We start from the raw sequence: 23,017 nt of genomic DNA, 5'->3' as shown, positions 1-23,017 counted from the left end.
GAGCAGCAGCTGAAGTGCACACATCTAAGGCGCACTCTTTGTGACCATGTACACACACATAATCAAAGGACCCAATGTAGCCACACGAGACCGAATAAAGATCATTTTCTTTGTTTATGTGTGTGTATGTTTAGTCGTTAGCCGGGTGGACACATTTTAATGGATGCTTTATGTAGTGTAAATTTCCGACTTTAGACTGCAGACATTTTTATTGTGGTGAGTACAATTAACTACTACCGCTAAAAACTGTTGCAGGGAAATGATAGATAAGTTAGCAGAGCAAGCTAGCTGTGCTGCTGAGTATCGAAATGTACTATTGAGAGTAAAAATAACAATGTTAATGGTCCTGACACAAATTATGTTATTATTGATACGTGTTCGATTTACCATAGGTTTATGTGTCATTAAAATGAGTGCATTAATTCACTTCCCGCTATCTTCATGTGTCATTACACTGACAGCAGTCTAGACTGCAGAGATGAAGGCCAAAAAGAAGAAGAGGCAGGATGACTTCCAGAAAGTGAAGCTAAAAGTGGGAAAGAAGAAGCCCAGAGCTGATAACGCCACCAACACCAACTTTCGGTCCAAGGGGATCTATCTGTCTGAGCAGCTAAAGAGAGACACGAGTGGACCCACAACACACAAACAGCTCGGTATTAATGTAAGATCTGAGATCTTTTCAGATTTTAGCAAGTTTAAAAAAAGCATGCTATAGGCTTGTTTCATTGAATATAACAAGTTCGTCTTCTTCCGTAGTGAGAGTAGAGAGCAAGTAGAAATATGTTGCGGACGGAAGAGGAATGAAAGTCATTAGAAGCAAGACAGAATAAATGTGTGTGAATGAGAGTGAGGCAGGTGGAAAGGCGAAGATGCAAGGATTAGAGGTTGTGAAGGTGGATGAGTTTAAATACCTGGTGTCAGACATGCAAAGCAACAGACAGTGTACATAAGATGTGAAGAAAAGAGTGCATGCAGTGGACGGAGATGGGTGATTTTTGACTGAAGGAAAGCTGCAAGAGTGCTGTAATCTATGGTTTGGAGACATTTACTGTGAGGAGGCATATGATCACTGTGGTGACCCTTAAAGGGAGCAGCCAAACGAAGAAGAACAACAGAAACAAATTTATCTCATTTTATTCCCTCCTTCCACAGGACCTCCTGTCTCAGCTGCACCATTACAACGCGAATGTGAAACACAGTGCCTTGTTAGGTTTGAAAGAGTTGCTGTCCATCAGTCCCTCTTTGTTAGAGCAGCATCTTTCACGCTTGCTTTCAGAAGTGGCAGCTGTTTTAACAGACAAGGATCACAATGTTCGTGTGGCAGCTGCACGTGTGCTCAGGTTAGACAAGCATGTCAAAACTACAACAAACACATTTTTTTTCTTTGTTTAAATGTGTCTAAAGTAAACAAACTTGTTTTAACTTGCTTACAGGTATATTGCACAGTGTGTGCCTGCAGAACGCGTGGCACCGTTTTTCCCCCTCCTCAGTGCTCATTTGTCTTGTGCTATGACGCATATCGAGACAGGAATCCAGGAGGATGCCATAAATGTCCTCGACGTGTTCCTAGAGCACTACCCTGCTCTGCTAGCCGCACGGCCTGCAGTTCTCCTCACTAACTTCCTAGAGATGATCTCTCACAGACAGAACAGTGGAGGAGCCAAAAAAGCTTCAGACTCCAAGGCTTGGACCTGGGCGCTGTCCATCAACCCTAACAGGGCTGTGACGAGCCAGCAGTGGCGGCTTTCTGTTCTTCTCAGGTATGGAAGCTGCATGTAAACACAATCAGGAAAAATCTAAGTGAATAACTCTGAATCCCAATCTTCCTGTTTGTTGTACTTGTATCTCAGGCTTGGGCGCTTTCTCCAGGCAGTTGTTGAGGAAAGACCAACGGAGGAAAGTGATATGTCTGTCCCAACTGAAAGAGTTTTTGGTTCTAGTGGAGAGGGCCGATTTACACCTCTTCATCTCAACTGGGAAGAGCTAACGTACAGCAAGGTTGGAGTTAAGATTTATGAACATTCTGGGGCCAAACCAACTCCACACTCCACCTTTAAACTTAGGTATGAAATCTCTGACTTTAGTAGCCGTCCAGAAATAGTTCAGTTTAAGCTTCTTTTTTTTTGTTTGTTTTGTTTTTTCATTTGTTTTTTTTTTTTATTCTTTCACTGTGCAGACCTGAGCAGGATCCAGGAGCTACAGTAAGTGAGGGTCTAGACTCAGCTGAGACTGTTCAAAAGTTTGCAGCTACTCTTGTGCCTCTCCTGCTGGAAGTGTGGGTCGAGGCCAGCACCAATGACAGCCCGTGGAATAACACAGAGGGGGCCCACCTACTCACTCCAGATGCCATGTCAGTAATGTTCCAGGTCTTGTCTATTCTGCAGTTGCTGAGAAAACTGGCCCCACAGCGGGAGAACCAGGATGCACTGGTGAGATGTGACTTGCATGTCTTTTGTTTTTGTTTTGTTTTTTCATTTTATTTTAATGTAAATGTTTGATCAACCTCACAGATATTTTTGTTTTCTTTAGGATGCGTGGTTCCGTAAAGAATACCTGGGAGATTTTAAGCAGCACTTCATTAAAAACTTTCCCTATGGGAGCCGGGATACACCCAGACATAAAAAGAAAATTGATCTCAAAAGGTAAGAAAGTTCATTCTTGGCATTCTTTTTATCTTTGGTGTTTTTATTAATACGTAGCTGTCATGGGGTGAGAAGTGGGGTACATCCAATCCAGTCCAATCTAACTTTATTTATTGAGCAGTTTAAAAACAACATAGTTGACCAAAGTGCTTTCCAGTAATAAAAAAAACAGAGATAACAGTTAAAAAAACATGCATTAAGCAGAAAAAGAAGTATATATAAATAACAATAAAATAAATACATAAGTGAAAAAAGGAAGATAAAAATAAATCAGTATATATTAAATATAAAACATGAGTAAAACGGACAATAAAATATACAAGGAATAAAATTAACAAAATAAAAAGATTAAGAGTGACCTAAAACTGACTAAAAGCTGACTCTAGTACTACTCCTAAAAAGCCTTGGAAAAAAGGTGTATTTTTAAAAGTGATTTGAACATTTCAAGTGTTGGGGCCAGCCTAATATGGAGGGGCAGCTTATTCCATAATTTAGGGCCCACAACAGCGAAAGCTCCGTCCCCCCAGTGTTTCAGTCTCGACATGGGGACAGCAAGGAGTGACTTGTCAGTTTATCTGAGAGACCTTTGTGGAGTGTATAGGTGTAGAAGGTCTATCATTTTAAAAGGGACAGGCAACCACTGTAAAGACAACCAGTGTACATCCTGGGCCGGTCAGCAGCCTGTTGATCGGCTGACACAGAAGGGCAGACAACTATTGAAATTTATGCCTACAGTCGATTTTCTGTGGACTCTGGAAGGAAGCTGGAGTACCCAGGGAGACTGTGGCTAATGCTTCAGTTGGAAATTTACGCCATAACTGCAAACCCATCTGAAACCTTATGGCGTAACCTGACGTACATCTTGCTGGAAATGTAACTACACGGCAGTTTGACGCAGCCTGCAGCTGCCTTGATTGGCCTGTTTAGTACCGTTATTTCCTTTTGTGCATTTATGGCTCCTTTTTTGCTACAGTTTTTGAATTTAACAATCATTGCCTGTTTATTAGGAATAATAACCCTAGCATCACTGTAAGGACTCACAAATATCAGAAAATTACTGGAAACTATCAGAATGGACGTGTGAGAATGTACAAAAAAGTCTAGAGGGACAAATCGGTTTGCCCAGAGAAATCTGACCACAACAAAGAGCAGGCCAGGAGAGAAAGAAGTCCCAACATTTATTTATTTTTTTCTATCAGCTGACACTGCTTATTTATTTTTTTAGCACCTGGCGGCTCTTTTTTTTTACTTCTCATCCATAAATAATCTGCTCTTTCACGTGATTCAGTTTATTTTGAAAAGTCTCAACAGGATCTTGAGCTTTATTGTGAAAGGTTTATGTGGTACATAAGCAAGCGGACACGCCATGGTGTTACTGTCGTTGTTGCTAACCACAACGCATAAAAACAGGCGCTTGTCCATCAGTAGTGTGGTTATATTAAATATAAGAGAAAGAGAGAACTTTAAGAAATTAATATAGCCACTACAGTGACCATCAGAACGGTGAAAAAATATTGCCGTAAACAGTTTATTTTGCGACACCATGAAACAAACGATAGCGTAAAATGAAACGATAGACGTTTTTATATCGTCATTCGATATATATCGTTATATCGAACAGCCCTAACACAGAAGTCTAAATCAGGCCTTAGGTGGTAGAGTCGGCTGTCTACCAATCAGAAAATCAGTTCAAATTGTAAATGATAAAGTATCCTCGCGTTGCCGCGGTGAATCAGTTTGAGTGAACGTGAGAAAGTGCTTAGGCATAGATGTGTGTGATTGGGTGAGTGAGACTTGCAGTAAGAAAGTGCTTTGAGTAATCAACTGAGTAGAAAAGAGCAAAGAAACCACAAAGGGGTTTAAGCCCAGAACCTACTTTATGTGAGGCAGGTGAGTTCTGTTAACCTGTGGGGACAGCTGTAACCACTGTGCCGCAATGTTGCCTCTTATTTATTAATGACATTAGATTTAATGTTATTAATAAATAAGTTAGATGCCTCATTGCCCAAGGATGCATCACATTACACTTTTCCTCTGCCTGTTTCACACTTTTCTCTTGACTCACAGCTTGTGATAAGATGCAGGGAAGCTTAACGATCTGCCATCAAAGGCACTGATGAGGAACACAAACATGATATGCTTAAAATGTTTACATTTCTCAAAATATTTAAATTCACATCTTCTTTTATTTACATTTGTATTAATACAAATTTGTATTTTTTTTTGCCATATTTGAATGGATAATAGATGTTGACTTGTTGGAGGCTGACTGCCATCTATTTAAGAACTTTTTTTTTTTTTTTAATTCATACATTTTTTTTTTTGTAAAGTTTTGGTTGTTTTTTTTTCTTTTTCACCTATATGTTTGTGCATAGCTCTAAACTGCAAGTTTTGAGTTCTTCGTTTTAAAAACTGTAAAAGATTTAAGCAGCCAATACAGTCTGATCCTCTACTGGTGGTTATTTACTGTGCATGAAATTCAGACTAGCTAAGATTGCCCTCATCTCACTCTGCACTCTTCAGGAGCAAACAGACAGCAGCCCTTCCTGGTCCAACTGTGGATCCTCTTGCCCTCAACATCACACTCTGCCAGGTGATGGTGTCCCTTAGCCAGAAGCAGGGCGTTGGCCAAGAGGCAGATGGAGACTGGCTGACACCACTGAGTACGTTTGTCCGAGACACTCTGGGTAGCGGAGTGAAGCTGAGCTACAGGCAGCTGCAAATGCTGCTGGGTACCGTGTGGAAGATGGTGCTAACACAAAGAAGCAAAAGTAAATATATATTTATATATTTATATATATTAATTAGAGAGAGATGTTAAAACTGTGTCATAATGTCCATGTTTGTGCAGCAGTGACAGAGGACCTGTTGGCAGCAGTGTATATCTACTACAAGCAAAGAAACCTCCCTCTGCAGACACGATCACTGCTGCTATCGTTCTACAGCAAGCTTTACCTGCAGGAGCAAGGGCATGCACACCTAACCAGGTAACTTGTTCTTACTTGCCTTGCCTTAACAAGTAGGATTTTTGAACAGCTGTTTTCCAAAAGTTCATGCACCACATGGCATAATTGTTGGAGATATAGAAGGCAGGATGATAGCATCAGCATAAATAATCATTCATTTGAGTTTTTTGTCGTATTTTTCTATATAATTTAGTAGTTTACACTTTGGCCAAACAAGCAAAAGATCCCTGGTTCTCTGCCGTGACAGGACAAAAATCTGGTTTAAGGAAAAATATATTTTAAATTGCAAACACAGAGCTACCTGCTGTAGCATCCACTTATGATTAAGGAAGCAGCTGAAAGTAGTTTCTCCTTCATCATTCAGGCATCCCCTGCAGTGACTTTATGCCCAAGCAGTTGTCCCAGCTCACATTTTGCTAGCTGCTGATTTAGAGTTCTTGTATACGGGTCATTCCATGTAAAATCAATCAAAGCCTCTCACGATGAAGGCTCTGGAGGGTCCCCGGATCAGGACTATGAGGTGACAGCAGCTTAGTAAAGTGAGTAAAGGGGACATGCCAAAAGAAAATAGTCACAAGCTGAATAGGCAGTAAAGCAACAAATGCAAGGAGAGTATCCCCCTGGCCCTCTGTGATCCAAGCTCAAATTGCAGGGAAAACTGTTATAAGAGTGTTATAATGTTAATTATATTACAGGTTATTCTGATAAAGAAGAAAACTTGTAGGTGAAAAGTAGAGCTTTAATATGCTGTTGCCCAAAATTGTCTTTTTGAAGTTTTCTCCAGTAAATCAGCAAACAGATAAAAGATCTAGAGTACAAATGCTTGTTACTCCACATCAAAGCCAGTAAATTGGATCAGTTCTGCTGCTGAACTTTGATATATCCCATGATATTGATGCTCACTGGTGGTCATAGAAAAAAAACTGTACTGAACAAGAACCAGAACTGGCTTTAGATTGCGGCATTGAAGTGTGTGTAAAATGGAGTTGATTTAAAGAGTTTAAGAGAGTTTAAAATAATTTTCCAGCCCTGGAAATTCCACTAGGATATCTTTTGCGCTCTATAAGTTATAAGAGCTCCAAAAATACTAGAAAAAATAACATAAATCAAAACTAGTCATATTTCAGCCCTATGCTGTGTACTCTAAGGGCCCGTAAATAGGAAAAAAATTGTCTTATTGTGAAAGGAAAGTTTTTCATGCCTTCATTAAATATTCTAGCTGATTCTGAGGAGGTCGGAATTGATTGATTTTATTTTTATATGGCGTGACTGTGCAGCCAAATCATGTAACTGTCACCACAGCAAAAATAAACTCATGTATCCCTCTTAACACATCTAAAACATGGAGTAATTATTAAACTGTGAAGCACTGCACATATACCACAGTCCTCTCCTACAGCTGCATTGTTTCTGAGTTTCAGACTATCCATTTAACTTGTTCTGAATAAAAGATTGTAGAAGATTTATGATGATCATGTGTTGCACAGTCCACATGAATTATGCTTTTTTTTTTCATGTAATTGTTTCTTAACTGTCCCAAACTACAAAGAACAAAATCAAAACTAACCATTATCACATCTGTGGCTTCCCTGAATAGCTTTATTTTTGCTCGTAAACAAAATGTAGTGTAAAAATAAATCTGTCTCACTTTTGTGGTCACATTAACTTGTGCTCAGATGTAAGAACTGTGACAGTTGTGTAATAACATCAGGCCTTGATGTGGTGGCCTTGGGTTCACATGCCCTTTTTGTCTCTCTCTGAAGGAGCAAGGTGCTGTCTCGCTGGTTGGCATCTCTTCCTGTGCAGTTGTCCCAGTTGGGCCACCGTAACCCAATGCTGTCTGCGCAGCTCATCCTTTCCATCCAGGCCGCTGCTTCTCGAGGCAACAAAGACATGCTCAGCAGTCTGCAGACGCATGCCTGCACGCTGTATGGTGAGCATGAAAATGCAGTGATCATAATGTTTGGGGCTGCTTGAGAAATGTTTTTTGGGGTGGGGGAGCAAATGCAGCAATCATACTTGAGAACTGAGACCCCTGAAGTGTGTAATCTGTCATGATGTGACTCCTGCTACCAGAGATCTGCACAACGAAGCAGGATTTGGACTGTTAAAGGTTCCCTCAAGTTTAGTCCTGAGTTTTCAGTATTATGGAGGTGGTTCACTTATTACCAGGATACATCGCCATGGTTATTCATGATGCAGACCTAACCAGCACAGATTATGGCTACGTCCAGACGTACACGGATATTTTTGAAAACGCAGATTTTTCTATGCGTTTGGGCCTTTCGTCCACATGTAAATGATGTTTTGGTTCACTGAAAATGGACATTTAAAAAAAAACTCCTGGCAGGGTGGAGATTTTCGAAAACTCAGTTTTTGTGTTTAGGTGTGGAAACGGAGATTTACTCACGCACACCTTATTGTTTACATGAAATAAATTATATAGACAAAATAGTGTTGCTGTTAATCTTACTATTTGCAGTTTTTCCACGCTTACATATACACGGAGTTATTGTCCCTCCATTTAGAAAGACAGAGGCATCAGAGTGAACTTCGGATGTGGCCTCTACATTCAACACAGACGCTCTCACAACCCAAATCCCAATGTCGGTTTTGAATAAATAATTTTTTTTTTTTAAATTAAATTCATTTATGCTGTATGCATTTTGTTCATTCCTAAGTTGTGAGTCTACACAACAGCCAAAATACTGTCTTTATTATTAACATTTGAAATGATGAAGGCACTTGAAAATGGCACTTGAAAAGTAACACAAAATTATCTGCCGTTCCAGAAAAACAAAAACTTTTCAGAAGTGCTTAAGGTTTTGTGAGGGCACAAAACCCTGTTTAGTCTTTCCCTCCCAGGCTTCTGATTGGACAACCTTTTGTTTTTAGCGTTTACATGTGGACGGAGATATGTTTTTCAAAACTGCACATTTGGACGGGATTTTTTTTTTTTTTTTTTTTTTTTTAAGGAAACAGAAAATCTCCTTTTTCAAAAATACCCGAGTACATGTGGATGTAGCCTATGTTCCAAATTGAATCAGTTTTCTGAAATATAATATCACTGTTGCGCATGAAGATCTTTTCTATGGAAGCCCGTTTCCGCCACTAAAAAAAAAAAAAAAAGCTAGTATCCATAACTCGAAATTTCGAGTTATTTTCTGGAAATTTCGAGATAATAACTCGAAATTTCGAGTTACTTTTCTCAAAATTTTGAGTTAGCTCTGCCAATCAAAAATATACGTGAATGAGGTCGCTTTCTTGTTACCCGGAAGCATATGGTGCAGGACCGCGCACTCAAAAACGGATCCCAACAAATTAAAGTATGTTTGCTGATAGTAACACCATGTGATTCAGCTAATAACACAGGGATTTCATCATTTGTGAAGCCAGGCTGAAAACACTCAGCAATCTGTGCATTCACGACTGGATGTAATACCGGTAGCTTAGCTGTAGCATTTGTAGCTGAGGGCTTCAGCTTCCGGGTAACATGGAAATGACGTCATTCACGTAGATTACTGATTGGCAGCGCTAACTCGAAATTTCGAGTTGCTTTTCTCAAAATTTCGAGTTAATATGTCGAAATTTCGAGATAATAACTCGAAATTTCGAGAAAAAAACTCAAAATTTCGAGAAAATAACTCGAAATTTTGAGTTATGGATCCTTTTTTTTTTTTTTTTTTTTTTAGTGGCGGAAACGGGCTTCCATACTTTTCAGATCACGAAAGTCTAAAGTTTTTAATTTTTTTTTGTTTGTTTTTTTTAAGAGTGTCTTTATGTAAGGCCTATCCTGGGGGACACCCCCCCCCCCCCCCCCCCCCCCCCCCCATATCATCTGGATGGGAACATGTTACCCTAAAACCTGTATATACCTTTCAGTGTTGATTGTCCCTTTCCACATGTGCAAACTGCCATACCATCAGAGATGCTGGCTTTTAAACTGAGCACTGACAACAAGCCAGATTATCCCTCTCTTCTTTATTTTGAAGGACATGGTGTCCATTTTCTTTTTTTTTTTCCCCCAAAAAGAATTTTCAATTTTGATTTATCTAACCACTGGACTCTTTTCCTCTTTGGATCAGTCCATCTTAAAAGACTGCAGTGTTTGTAGATCATCTGCACATATGCATGACAGGGCTTTAACCTGCACTTGTGGACGGTGAACTGTGTTCTTAGACAAAGATTTCTGGAAGTGTTCCTGAGCCGGTGCAATCATTTCCATGATGGAATCACACCTGAGAGCACGGGCCTCCAATATAAACAAACGTAGTAATTTAACGTTGAGGAACATTTTTCTGAAATTTTTCCAGTTTGTAGACATAGGTTTTTTTTTTCCAGGTTGATGAACCTCTGCCTCTCTGAGAGGCTCTTTTTTTTTTAATTAATTAATTAATTTTTTTTATACCAAATCATATTACTGACCTGTTGTTAGTTTCTCCGTGTGTGTGGTTTTTTTTTTGGTTTTTTTTCTCTTCGTTCCTCAGACCACATGGTGGAGAGGTATTTAAGCCCTAGTGGGAGTTGTCCCTTAAGAAGGCTGTTGGCCCACTGTTGAGCATGTGTCTCATCACATGAGCCAAGGTGTGGAAAAGGGTGTGGGGTCATTATCAGCACAGGTTTCGGGTGAAACAATCATGTGACTTATTGAGATCAATTGATGCAAGATGTGAGTGGGCGTTAAGGTGCCTCAAAACTGGATTGTAGGTGGCAGCGGTTCATGTCGCAAGCCACCACCTCTGTTCAAGGATGGTCGTTCACAGTGGACATAGATGGCTTCTTTCACTCCTCTTTCAAACCATCTGTCTTTATCCAAAATGTGAACATTGGCATCCTTGAAGGAGTTTTTATTTTTACAGTTTAAATCTGTTCTATAAAATACAAATTCTTGCAGCTCTTGATCGACTTTAGTTCACTTGAACTTTTGTGTGTGTAAAAGACCAAACTGAGGGAAGAACACTCCGAGGTTACAGACACATCACGACCAGGGAAAAATACTGTAGGTGTAGAAATGCATTAATTTGCAATCAGAGGTTGGAATCACAAAATTAACCTAAAAGAAGAAGTGTAGAAGCTTTTTTTTCCTGTCATTTTCCTTATATTCATATGTTGCATGCATAGGTCTAGCAAAGGTATACAGACCTCCAAAAATCTGACTCTCTAACTAGAGTAGTTCCCATAGGAGGCACTACAACGCTGTGTTAGCCACTCCAGGCAACTTTGTACATTGCTGGAAACCCGTCCATAAGAACAGCTCAGAGAATGGTCAGATAGTTAGATAGCTGGTGTGTAACAGAGGGGGTTTGGAAGGGGAGGAGGGGGGGTGTTTCTGATAGAAACTGCCGCAGAGCCAGCAATTCACCATCACAAGACTCCTTTTGTCTGAGAGCTTCTGACATCAGCATGTGCGTCAGAGACGGGCAGAACACCACACACACAGACGCATTATCTGAGCCAATACTGTAGTAGTTATGTCTTTCATCTTTCTCTTTTACTGGTCCCAACATAGTCTGGTTTTCCAAGTATTGGTCCTAATTTTCCAGATAGAGCGCCTTGTTAAATCCCCACAGGGTGCACAGCATTGCTGTCTGTCCATAATTACACGTGACTTGTGCATCTCTGTTTGTCTGTGAAGATCCACAGGATGGGGTTGTGGTGCTCTTACCATCAGAGTCCCAGCAGCGAATGGTGCAGCTGCTCTACTTCCTCCCCAAGATGTCCCAGCCTCTTCTGGCCAATCTGAGCAGCTGCTGCACTGCTGGACGAATCTCTGCCGGCCTCGCCGCCTCTCTGATTCGTATCATACATCTTAGGTGAGCTTTCAGACCCGCTTTGGAAAGCACATGAACACAGTTGTGTTTGACAGCAGATGGTTGCTGGCACACAGGCACACAAACGACGCTCTGCCTGATCACCATCAGATGGCAGTGTTGTTCTTTCACAGACAAATCAGTGACAGCTTTTATGATCTATTACCTGCTTGTTGACATAAACTGAGATGAATATTCTGTATTTTTGATATTCAACTTCCTTGTGACAATTAAACCACTTTTTTTTTATTATTATATTTTGTTCTATTATCATCCCCAGTTAACCTTTCTCTGTGATGATATGTGTGTGCTGCCATGTTTGACCTTGTTCTTATGTCAGTGGGGCAGTGTTATACAAATTTTGAGTGGTGGGAGTACTGAGAGTGTGGGATGGAGTGTGTGTACGGGTGTGTGTGTGTGTCTCGAGTGTTGTACAAAGAGCTCTTTTTGAGGCTGGAATGCAGGATCGTCATGGAGTATTGAGAAGATGGTCTGCATGTGTCTCCCGGGCTTTATGAAACACCCTGTTATTCACACACATTTCTCACTGTTACAAATCTATATTCCCCCACAGGGCAAGGAAGAAGTTTTCATAATTATATTTCAGTGTGCTGTTATTCTTAATATTCTTGAAAATAGAAGAACACTGAAATCAAATCCTGAATAATCCTAAAGTGTTTGAAATGTGAGAACTTTCAAAATTTACAAAGCCTGAGATTCAAATAACAATTCAGGGTTTTTGATTGTGTAACATGATCACTGATTATGTTCTCCAGGTCCCCTCTGAGCAGCTGGACAGCTGGGAGCCAGGAAGTGGCATTGCAGCACGTGGACTATTTCAGCTTCCTGTTCTCCACCCTCATAGGCTTCTCGTCCGAACAGCTCGCCTCCCTGCAGGAGGCAGAGGATGACAGTGTCCTGCCTCCCGTCGCTCTTTCACCTCTCAGCCTCTACCCCACCCCGCTGGAGCAGTTCACACACCACTGGGACATTGTTGAGGTGTGTTCACTGTTCACCTTTTTAATCCCACACCTAAACCCTTAATTTAACATTAGAAATAAATCTGGAGGAGACCCAGACTTGCAGGTGAAGGAAGGGGTAGAAAAGACATTGTTTTGATATTCTGGACACAGCTGTGGTCTGTCGGTCCCCCCGGTCTCTCTTCGTCTCTCCTATTGAGCTCAGAGGGTGGAAGCTTTATCGTTGCACTCCGGCTGAGAGGGGAACGTTTATCGCGTTGCGCAGGTTGGAGATGCGTGGTTATCGGGCATAGTGGATATGCACAAATGCTAATGAGAGCCCATGGCATGATGGGAGAGTGACATTTCTGCACAGAAATTACCGTTAACGTAACTGTGCCCTGGGGCAAGAGTGTGTGAGTGTGTGAGCAAGTGGGGGGCTTATAATCACTAATTCAGCTCCTCAATTAAGGTCTCAGATCCTACCTCTCTCATCTTCCTGTCTGAGTCAATCATAGGGAAGTGGAAGGAAGGGGGAGCGGAGGGGGACGCTTGGTGAGGATGGAAGGAAGGGGGGGTGGCATTAAGGACGGACTGTGTCAACTCCAGTTCGGCTAATGAGATGGGATTGTTTTTAATGACGGCGAGAATGCCAACAGGTGCACCGTTCAGACACCCACCGGCTCACACACACGCACCTAAATTTGATAAAAGTTAATGAGAAATTTGATTTGGATTTCAAGTTAATGACGGAAAGCTGAGCCTTATTTTTCACTTTTAAAAAGTTAGTGGCATGTCGGTGGTTTAGACCTGAAACCACTCACTTGCTGACAATCTGGAAAGTGAAAATAGTGAAACTGAAACTAAAAGTAATTTGTATGTCACATCTTTGGTAGTCAAGTGACAATCGGGAATATTGCATTCTTTCTGTATGCTTTCTTTTTTTTTTTTATGGGCCACCATGGAGTTAAAATATTTTTTTAAAAATACGTTGGGAGGAGGTAACAAGGGCAGTGCACACTGTTATTTGGAAGAGAGAGTAATTTTTCTTTTTTGTACAATTATGAGCAGTTTACCTGTCAAAGATAAATACTTATTAAGGATTTTAGCAGTAACCTGTAAAATCTTTAAATCTGAACCCCCAGCTGAGAATAAATGGATTGCCATAGTGAGTAATATTCAAGAAACTGAGAGAATTACTTTTTATTCAAATATTATGGTGATCAATTTACAATAAACTGGGAGAAACTGATGTATGTAATCCAGTTACATACTTAGTTTCCTTCTTCCTGTTTTTGTTTTGTTTTTGTACCTGTATTTGTGAAGAATGCAACAAAATAAAAAGTTGTGTTTTTTTTTGTTTGTTTTTTTTTTAACAAAAAGATGAAATAAGAGCAGAAAATCTGTTGATGGAGTGTGTATGTCTGTTTTAGAGCTCGTGTGCTTACATATCTGCAGTCAGATCCCTCAGTCACACATTCGGACTTTGAAATCATTGCATCAGTGAGACACATGTATGAATATGGTCATAACCAAAATAACTGTTTGATTTATAGGAAGTGTGCCACTGTCTGGAAACTCTGGGCTCAAAGTCTCAGTGCTTTGACATCTTACAAACTGGCATTTGCAACTACCTGGTAAGAGACTGTTGTTATTAAGCATGCAGTAAATCACACTGATTTTTTTACATAAAGTTTGTTTATGGCAGTTTTATTTTATTTATACTTTTGGTGTGTGTGTGTGTGTGTGTGTGTGTGTGTGTGTGTGTGTGTGTGTCTCAGACCAAGTTAGAGGTGGTTTCCGACAGCATGGCGGCCGGGCTGCTGAGAGCTGTATCCAGACTGCTGGATCTCTCAGTCCTGCCCCTTGAGCCTGTGTTGCGCTTCTTGTCACAGTGCTGCCTCAGCCTGTTGTCGTTGCTCCTCACCCTGCAGCAGGAGGCACCTACTGAAACCAACCACAAAAGGTGTGCTTGAAACTCTTTCAGTGATCTGTGCTGATTGATTTTGATCGAATGTGTTAACACCCTTGCTTGACATTTGCAGGGAAGCAATTTGGGGTGCTTGCGTGACAGCGCTGCGCAGCATTCCTCGCCTGCTGCGGGTTGTCCTGCAGTCGTTGCGCGTTGCCAATCTGAACGAGGAGGAGCTGCCGCAGCTTGGACAGATTCTCTCCATGCTGCTGCAGCACACGTCGCTCCACAGCCAGCTGCTGGCCAACACCACTCTGCTGCAAGAAATCCTCCAGCACCTCACGGTAAACGCGCCCACACAGATGCAGGCATATTCAATTGAAGGTATTTGAATGACACGGATGGAGATTGATCACCAGATTACTTTGTACGTGTGTTTCAGAGGTTCTCCCGGGGTGCAACCAGGGAGCAGTGGCTGACAGACCTGCTCTACTGTTACAGCGTCACCGTGGCTCACGGCTCGTCTGCTCACCGTGGTAATCTGGGCCTTCGAGACATATACTAACGGATGCGCCCAACAGTACGTGGTGTATTGCTCAGTTTAGCCTCCCAAACATGTTACAGTCACAATGACAACACGCAGGGCTCAGTAGTGACAAGTACACATGATCACACTTTCATACAGAAGACAATGAGAACTTTTTTGTTTTTTGTTTTAAAGTACTCCACATTCTTGTCCTTTCTTCTTTACTGTTTTTTTCACAGCCCTGGTAACTGTGTATTCTCTTTTTTGAGTGTTAATACTGAACGGTCGTCCAGTGGCTACTTAAGTGACTTTGTATTAAAAGGAGTGGTGGGTAAGCAGAATAAAGGCAAAATGAAGTTAAATCAGAGGACTCTTTCTTTTGTTTTAGTTTTTATTTTTCACATTTTTTTTAATAACACATTTTAAAACATCCAGTATATATTTATAAAAGTACATAATCAAGATTGTTCTGTGCAAATAAAAAAGAACAGCAAAAACAGCATAGTTCACAAATAATACTTTTGAGAGGGAAAGCACTTTAAGACTAGAGAGAGAGAGTGTGTGTGTGTGTGTGTGTGTGTGTGTGTGTGTGTGTGTGTGTCTCGGTGGCTGCAGGTGGGCTATCTCTATGACTGGCTGTTGATAGACTGCCTCATTCTCCACAACGGGAGGAAAGGTTATCTCAGTGTGTGTGCGACAGCAACGGAGAAGGAGGGAGATGGAGTGTGTATGTGTTCCTTCCACAATGGATGAAAGGTTATCTTTTACACACACCATTTTCTGTAGACTTAACCCCACCCTGTGAGGTCATGGCTCTGATGTCATATGGCTTAATTTTAGAAAACTTGGCACATTGAGTGAACAATGCGTAGAGTAATTCTATAGAGGCAAGACTATCAGCCAGCTGAGAAAACATCAAAGAACATGATGTGTGTGTGTGTGTGTGTGTGTGGTTTTTCAATGTTTTCCCCGGCCTCGTGTCCCCTGTCCTGCGCTATGTGGTCTCAGGTGGTAAGAGTAGAGCTTGGCTTGATTCATGGTGTCAGTCAAAGGCACACAGTCTATACCGCTCACTAAAAAAGACAAGCATTTAATAACTTTTGTAGAAACTTGTACTTGATAAATAAAGGTGTGTTTGTGTGCACAGGCACTTACACTGGCTCTGGGTGCGTTGAGGGATGTCCAAGAGCAGCTGAGACTGAGAGTCCCGAAATGAACGCCCTCGTCTGGACTTTGAGTTGCCTAAAGGGCAGTAAAGTAAAGAGCTGATGAAATTAAGCTGTCCAGCTACATAATGTGAATGGTTTCTGAACACAGGTAGTTGATGTTGGATACCAAAGCCTGGGGCGCTCCTTTAACTGGTTGATCTAGTCCAGGGCTCACACCCTTGCTTGTTCTGTTGTCCGGTTGTCTTTATGTAGTGTATCCATGGGTGTTACTTTAGCAAAGGCCCTATAGCTCAGTGGTTAGAGCACTGGTCTTGTAAACCAGGGGTCGTGAGTTCAAATCTCACTGGGGCCTAGCAAACTTTTTGGTCCTGTAAATATTTTTTTACAGGACCAAGGTTGCCAGACCCTTAGTGGAATCTGCACACAAGCCAGCAAGAGGCTTAAGACCCCTACTAGAATAGGCCAGGGAAATTGCTCGAACTATCCAGTGGAAAAGGCGCTCTTTAGGCACAGGCTTTTCTATATGTGGTTTAGCGCAAGCTACAAACAGCTGGTCACTTTGTCTAAAACTCTGGGTTCTGTCCATATAGATACGCAGAGCACAGACTGGAAACAAGGTATGCAGCCACTGTGGCATACCTATTTGGGGAGAACTCATTTCACAACCTCTACACTGAAAGAGCGTGGATTTCTCCTACAAACGTAGCTGAAGCTAAAATAATCAATAGAGCTGTCTTCAAGCACAGAAATTTTACCTTCTTGGCTGAAACCATCCCCACGGTAACAATCTGAGACAGGAAATCTTGTTTCTTACACTCGTGGAGCACAAATGAACAGTCTGGAGAGACTCTCACATGATGGTGGCCGTCACAGTGAGGGTCTAGTCCCTGTGATCCTACCCACTTCTGAAAGTCCCATGTTCAGTGGCATCATCACTACAAAGGAAGCTAGCAGCCTCTGGGACTGTTTGAGGATAACTTGGGTTGCCTCTGCGAAACAGTGCTAGGGATGACTGTATGGCCAATGTTCTCTTTGAGGACAGAAATGCTCTCACCCAGAGACGTCTAGACCTGAGCCCTATGAAAGTAGTGCGTTGAGTTGGTCTCAGCGTGCTCTTTTCCACACTGCCTGGAGGCAGTTGGGGTCTGCCACCAGTCAGTCGTTGAAGTATGTGGCTACCCGAAAGCCTTTTCCCCGAGCAGGGCCACTGCTGCCTCGGTGCATTTTACAAACACCCTTGTGAGAGGCCAAAAGGCAGGACCACAAACTCATATGCTATCTCCTGGAAAGCAAATTTTAGATACTTTCTGTGTGGGGGGATATATGAGGATGTGGAAAAAAACGTCCCACAGTAAAGTGTGGGTGAAATTAAGGTTTCCAGCAATGCAATGTGAATGGTCTCTGAACACAAGGCAGCTAGTGTTGGATACTAAAGCCCTGGGCACTCCTTTAACTGTTTGATCAAGTTCAGAGTCCACACCCACACTTGAGCTATGCTACGGTTGTCTTTATGTAGTGTATCCATGGGTGTTATGTCAGCAAAGGCCCTATAGCTCAGTGGTTAGAGCACTGGTCTTGTAAACCAGGGGTCGCGAGTTCAAATCTCGCTGGGGCCTAGTAAATGTTTTGGTCCTCCTCTAGGTGGACACATAAGCCCCTTTTCCATTAGAACCTACTCAGATCAACTCGGAACGACTGGTTTTTCATTACAATCAAGTACCACAGAAAGTGCGTTGTTGTCATTATAGCAACTCGGCTGAGCATCCCATGACGTAATTGGTATGCGTAACAAACGCTACAGCAAAGGTGGACGTCGAGGTCACTGTATACCTGCTGCTCGGTCTGTGAGCCCTTACAGGCTGGCTAAGTGATGCCCATGTCAGGAGAGGCTAGGGCCTCCCTATATAATAGGCTGACATAGCATCAGATGTAATTCAAAACAAGCCCACCTTTTCCTCACTTCCCTAGCAAAGAGGGTGGTCTGGTGAAACACTCGCTCATACTACTCATAGAACCGGGGTTATAGACATAACCTTAAGTTCTCTTTCATAGCATTCATTTTGTGTCACACTAGGGGGACAAATACTAACTCCCGGATTGCCAGACATGCATGTTTAGAAGACAACTGTCCCCAGTAGTACTTCACAGGGAAGAAGCTCCCAGCTGTGAAGAACATGCACTGAGGACTGAATATGCCTGGTTAGGTGCTGTTATATCTAGCCTGTAAAATCTAGCAAATGTGTGAGGTGAGGCCCAGGATGCAGCTGCACACATCGCCTGGACAGAAACTCCCTTAAAAAGAGTCTTGATGCATTCTTAATCATCCAGGTAATTAAATCTCAAAAGGTTGATTCTGTTCATCTGGACGTAGCAATGTAGCAACAGTTCTGATACTCCTGAAACATAGGGGATCACTACGTGTTTTTGCTTAGGCATCAGTTGTCCTTCTCTCCTGAAGATTTCTGATAAATGTCCAGCTGGGATAACCACATTTACTCAGGGCCTTCTTGACCTGCTGGTCTTCTGCTTCCGTGGCTGCTGTGTCTGTAGGGATGGTGTTCGCTCTATGGTGTAGCGTCCTGATGACACCCAGTTTGTGCTCCAGTGGATGATGAGAGTCAGAACTTAAATACTGATCCGTATGCACAGGTTTACAGTACACATTAGCTTTTAAATGTCCCCCATTACTGATGGAAATCTCCCAGTCTAAGAAGGCCAACCTGTTGCCCCAGCAGACCACACTGTAAAAGTTGGCTGAGGTAAACACAGAGTCCTAGAAGGTCTTCAGGAGTGGGACCTTCACTCCAAAAGACCTGAGCAGGTACAGCCTGCTCTTCCCTTTTCTGTAGAGAGCATTTGAATTGTGAGTCCAGTCCAGTTTATTGTTTAGATGAACACCAAGGTACCTGTAGCTGTCTACAGGTCCATACCTTGGATGTTTAGTGGTTGCAGTGGAGGATGTTTGTGCCTGCGGAAGTCTACCACCAGCTCCTTGGTTTTTCTAGTGTTGATCTGGAGGTAGTTCTGCTGGCACCAGTTCACAAAGCCTTGGCTCAGTTCTCTGTAACCCTTGTGGTCCCCATCAGTGATGAGGTCAACTATTGCAGAGTCGTCAGCGAATTTCTGCAAGAAGTACTGGGTGAAGTTGTGAGAGAAGTCTGCAGTGTAGATGGTCATCTCTCACCTTTTAAACAAAACCCAAGGTGTTCTGGGTGTGGTGTTCAGAGCTGCCTACCCCAATGGGTTGAGGATCGAAGCCAGAAACTTAGAAATATTATAGGTGACCGAGTTGATCATACAGACAATTGGTCTTAAAGGTACACCGTGTTTATGTATCTTCGGTAAACCATACAGACTTGGTGTAGATTCCCCTGGGTATAGCCTGTGGTATGAGGTCCGGTCAATAGCATTGTCTTATTCTAACTGCTTCAGACAATCTATCACCCTCTTCCTGTAACCACTTCCTGGGTCTCGTTTCAGGGGCTCATAAGTATTTTTGTCACTGAACAGTGACAACATTTTCTCACGATAGTCTTTCTGATTTTAGCAAGACTGTGCACCTACCCTTGTCTGCCGGAAGGATGATTATGTTGTTGTCATTACTAAGTGGTGTGAGTGCCTTCCTCTCCTCCATCCTGATGTTGGATGCTTGGGGATTTGCATTGCTGAGACAGGCCTAAACTTTCATCCCTGGTTGCTCTGCTTCCACATCTACAACATTGTTGTTTGAAATTTCTGTTTCTGTGGCTGTGATCAGTTCAACTCGTGGATTTGTTTCAGCATAACAGCAAAGTTCAACCTTTTTGTAAGGATGATTTTCGCTGCTTGGGTGAGTTGTATGTCAGACAAATCTTTCACCTACTTGTCCACATCCTCGGTGTGGCATCCTTCTCTCTTATGGCTGCTAGGGACACTCTCTGTATTTTGCTATGGTTTCCGATGCAAAACAAGTAAGTTGATCAATGGTCTTTGATCAGTGGGCTTTGATCAGTGGTTGTTGATCAATGGTCATGACAATTTGCATATTAATGATCAAGGAACTGACCTCACATCTCATTGTTCATTCAGCGGGCTGGTTTCAGTTATTGTGCAAAGTACCGTTTATAAGGTTGGGGAAACCTGCAGCCAGCTGAGACTGAAGAAGTCACTTGGATGAGTGACGAAACGTTTCTCCCATTGAAAACGCTACGTCCAGATGAACAGAATCAACCTTTTGGGATCCCTTAAAGCAGGGGTGTCCAACTCCAGGCCTGAAGGGCCGGTGTCCTACAGACTTTAGATGTATCCTTGATGTAACACAGCTGATTTAAATGACTAAATTACCTCCTCAATATGTCTTCAAGTTCTCCAGAGGCCTGGTAATGAACTAATCATTTGATTCAGGTGTGTTGACCCAGGGTGATATCTAAAACTTGCAGGATACCAGCCCTTGAGGCCTGGAGTTGGACACCCCTGCCTTAAAGAGAGTCCATGAGGTTGCCAGACCCTTAGTGGAATGTGCACACAGGCCAGCAGGAGGCTTAAGACCCCTACTAGAATAGGCCTGGGGAATTGCTCCAACTATCAGTGGGAAAGACGCTCTTTAGGCACAGGCTTTCCTATATGTGGTTTAGCGCAAGATACAAACAGCTGGTCACTTTGTCTAAAACTCTGGGTTCTGTCCATATGAATACGCAGAGCACAGACTGGAAACAAGGTATGCAGCCACTGTTGCTCCTCTTAAGAGAAAGGCAGCAGGTAAAAGGCCGGCAGTTCCATAGGGGAAAATATCCAAATAACTTTTGGGGAAAAGGTGGTGTTGAGTGGCATACTGACCTTCGTATTATAAGGGGAGCACTGAATGCACAACCTCTACACCGAGGGAGCGTGGATTTTTCCTACAAGCTTAGCTGAAGCTAAAACAATCAATAGAGCTGTCTTAAAGGACAGAATTTTTACCTTCTTGGCTGAAACCATCCTGGGGAAAAAGTCTAGGGAGACTCTTACATGACGGTGGCCATCACAGTGAAGGTCTAGTCCCTGTAAGACCACCCACCTCTGAAAGCCTCATGTCCAGTAGCATCGTCACTATAGAGGAAGCTAGCAGGCCTAGCAGTATCTGGCACAGTTTTAGGATAACTCGTATTGCCTCTGCGAAACATTGCTAGGGTGTATAAAAGCATTTGAGTGACAAGCCACCCCATGGCAGTTGGGGGCTGCCACCAGCCAGTCGTTGAAGTATGTGGCTACCCGAAAGCCTTTTCCCTGAGCTGGGCCACTGCTGCCTCGGTGCATTTTACAAACACCCTTGTGAGAGGCCAAAAGGCAGGACCACAAACTCATATGCTATCTCCTGGAAAGCAAATCTTAGATACTTTCTGTGTGGGGATATATGGGGAGGTGGAAATAAACGGCCCACAGTAAAGTGTGGGTGAAATTAAGGTTTCCAGCAATGCAATGTGAATGGTCTCTGAACACAAGGCAGCTAGTGTTGGATACTAAAGCCCTATGCACTCCTTTAACTGTTTGATCAAGTTCAGAGTGCACACCCACACTTGAGCTATGCTACGGTTGTCTTTATGTAGTGTATCCATGGGTGTTATGTCAGCAAAGGCCCTATAGCTCAGTGGTTAGAGCACTGGTCTTGTAAACCAGGGGTCGCGAGTTCAAATCTCGCTGGGGCCTAGTAAATGTTTTGGTCCTCCTCTAGGTGGACACATAAGCCCCTTTTCCATTAGAACCTACTCAGATCAACTCGGAACGACTGGTTTTCCATTACAATCAAGTACCACAGAAAGTGCGTTGTTGTCATTATAGCAACTCGGCTGAGCATCCCATGACGTATTTGGTATGCGTAACAAACGCTACAGCAAAGGTGGACGTCGATGTGACTTTATACCTGTTGCCTGGTCTGGGACTTTTTGTTAGAGTTGGGGACAACAGCGTTAATTTTTGTAGCCATTTTTCTCCGGTTTCAAAAATGGTGGTTTTGAGTTTCATAAACGAGATGCTCTAATCACTCACCGAACCCTTACAGGCTGGCTAAGTGACGCCCATGTCAGGAGAGGCTAGGGCCTCCCTATATAATAGGCTGACATAGCATCAGATGTAATTCAAAACAAGCCCACCTTTTCCTCACTTCCCTAGCAAAGAGGGTGGTCTGGTGAAACATTCGCTCATACTACTCATAGAACCGGGGTTATAGACATAACCTTAAGTTCTCTTTCATAGCATTCATTTTGTGTCACACTAGGGGGACAAATACTAACTCCCGGATTGCCAGACATGCATGTTTAGAAGACAACTGTCCCCAGTAGTACTTCACAGGGAAGAAGCTCCCAGCTGTGAAGAACATGCACTGAGGACTGAATGTGCCTGGTTAGGTGCTGTTATATCTAGCCTGTAAAATCTAGCAAATGTGTGAGGTGAGGCCCAGGATGCAGCTGCACACATCGCCTGGACAGAAACTCCCTTAAAAAGAGTCTTGATGCATTCTTAATCATCCAGGTAATTAAATCTCAAAAGGTTGATTCTGTTCATCTGGACGTAGCGTTTTCAGAGGGAGAAATGTTTCGTCACTCATCCAAGTGATTTTTTCAGTCTCAGTAGACTGCAGGTTTCCCCAACCTTATAAACAGTAGATTGCACAATAACTGAAACCAGCCCACTGAATGAACAATGGGCTGTGAGGTCAGTTCCTTGATCAATAATATGCAAATTGTCATGCCCATTGATCAACAACCAGTTCAAAGCCAATTCGTTGATCAAAGACCACAGATCAATGGCCATGAGTACCATTCACAGAGAGTTGGGGAATGGCTGCAATCACAGCATTTTAAGATGGCAAAAGACGTACCATTAGGTCCCCTCCTTGATTCAGAGATGGTCTTTCCCTTTTCACGTAAATGGTAGGGGTGCAACGATACTCGTATCGATATTGAACCGTTCGATACAGTGCTTTCGGTTCGGTACGCATATGTATCGAACAATACAAAAATTTTAATTTATTTTATCAACTTTCCTTCTGACGATGCTGTCTGTGTTGAGCGCTCAG

The 23,017-nt window shown here is 42.5% G+C and overlaps 2 protein-coding genes and 3 non-coding genes across 6 annotated transcripts in view; 4 read left to right on the top strand and 1 right to left on the bottom strand.

The window, feature by feature from the left end:
• Positions 1-38: 38 nt before the first annotated feature.
• On the top strand, positions 39-15,177 carry tex10 (testis expressed 10). 2 transcript variants are annotated; one of them, XM_085473741.1, is made up of 16 exons: positions 39-216; positions 465-661; positions 1,153-1,340; positions 1,434-1,760; positions 1,851-2,063; positions 2,177-2,429; positions 2,530-2,642; positions 5,166-5,413; positions 5,494-5,629; positions 7,372-7,541; positions 11,244-11,421; positions 12,195-12,417; positions 13,934-14,014; positions 14,159-14,343; positions 14,423-14,633; positions 14,732-15,177. In XM_085473741.1, exons 2-16 carry the CDS (start codon positions 479-481, stop codon positions 14,852-14,854), a joined length of 2,832 nt encoding a protein of 943 aa, XP_085329867.1. In that variant the 5' UTR covers positions 39-216; positions 465-478; the 3' UTR covers positions 14,855-15,177. The 2 variants fall into 2 exon arrangements, with proteins under 2 accessions (XP_085329867.1, XP_085329866.1); XM_085473740.1 differs by having other exon boundaries at positions 462-661.
• Positions 15,178-15,180: 3 nt separating this feature from the next.
• invs (inversin) overlaps positions 15,181-23,017 on the bottom strand; it is a 37,111-nt gene continuing 29,274 nt past the window's right edge. The window contains exons 17-18 of the mRNA XM_085473739.1: positions 15,971-16,057; positions 15,181-15,888 (exon numbers count right to left, since the gene is read on the bottom strand). Of these exons, the coding sequence (XP_085329865.1) occupies positions 15,773-15,888; positions 15,971-16,057 (203 nt within the window). The 3' untranslated portion in view covers positions 15,181-15,772. The remainder of the gene's footprint in view (positions 15,889-15,970; positions 16,058-23,017) is intronic.
• On the top strand, positions 16,264-16,336 carry trnat-ugu (transfer RNA threonine (anticodon UGU)). The gene has a single exon. It is a non-coding gene; the product is annotated as a tRNA-Thr (tRNA).
• Positions 17,528-17,600, top strand: trnat-ugu (transfer RNA threonine (anticodon UGU)). The gene has a single exon. It is a non-coding gene; the product is annotated as a tRNA-Thr (tRNA).
• On the top strand, positions 21,576-21,648 carry trnat-ugu (transfer RNA threonine (anticodon UGU)). The gene has a single exon. It is a non-coding gene; the product is annotated as a tRNA-Thr (tRNA).

This window comes from Copadichromis virginalis, linkage group LG11 (assembly GCF_057382275.1).
Source record: "Copadichromis virginalis isolate Kocher_CV1m ecotype Utaka linkage group LG11, C_Virginalis_male_GT1.1, whole genome shotgun sequence".
Classification (NCBI taxonomy): domain Eukaryota; kingdom Metazoa; phylum Chordata; class Actinopteri; order Cichliformes; family Cichlidae; genus Copadichromis; species Copadichromis virginalis.
Note: the sequence above shows the minus strand (reverse complement) of the source record. Positions and strands in the feature narration are given on the sequence as shown.

What these genes read in the sequence shown, in the direction of transcription:
- tex10 (XM_085473741.1), top strand. Translation starts at nt 479, where the DNA reads ATGAAGGCCAAAAAGAAGAAGAGGCAGGATGACTTCCAGAAAGTGAAG. An exon ending in ACAAACAGCTCGGTATTAAT is followed by an intron (nt 662 to 1,152) that starts GTAAGATCTGAG and finishes CTCCTTCCACAG; the next exon opens with GACCTCCTGTCTCAGCTGCA. An exon ending in GCTAACACAAAGAAGCAAAA is followed by an intron (nt 5,414 to 5,493) that starts GTAAATATATAT and finishes ATGTTTGTGCAG; the next exon opens with CAGTGACAGAGGACCTGTTG.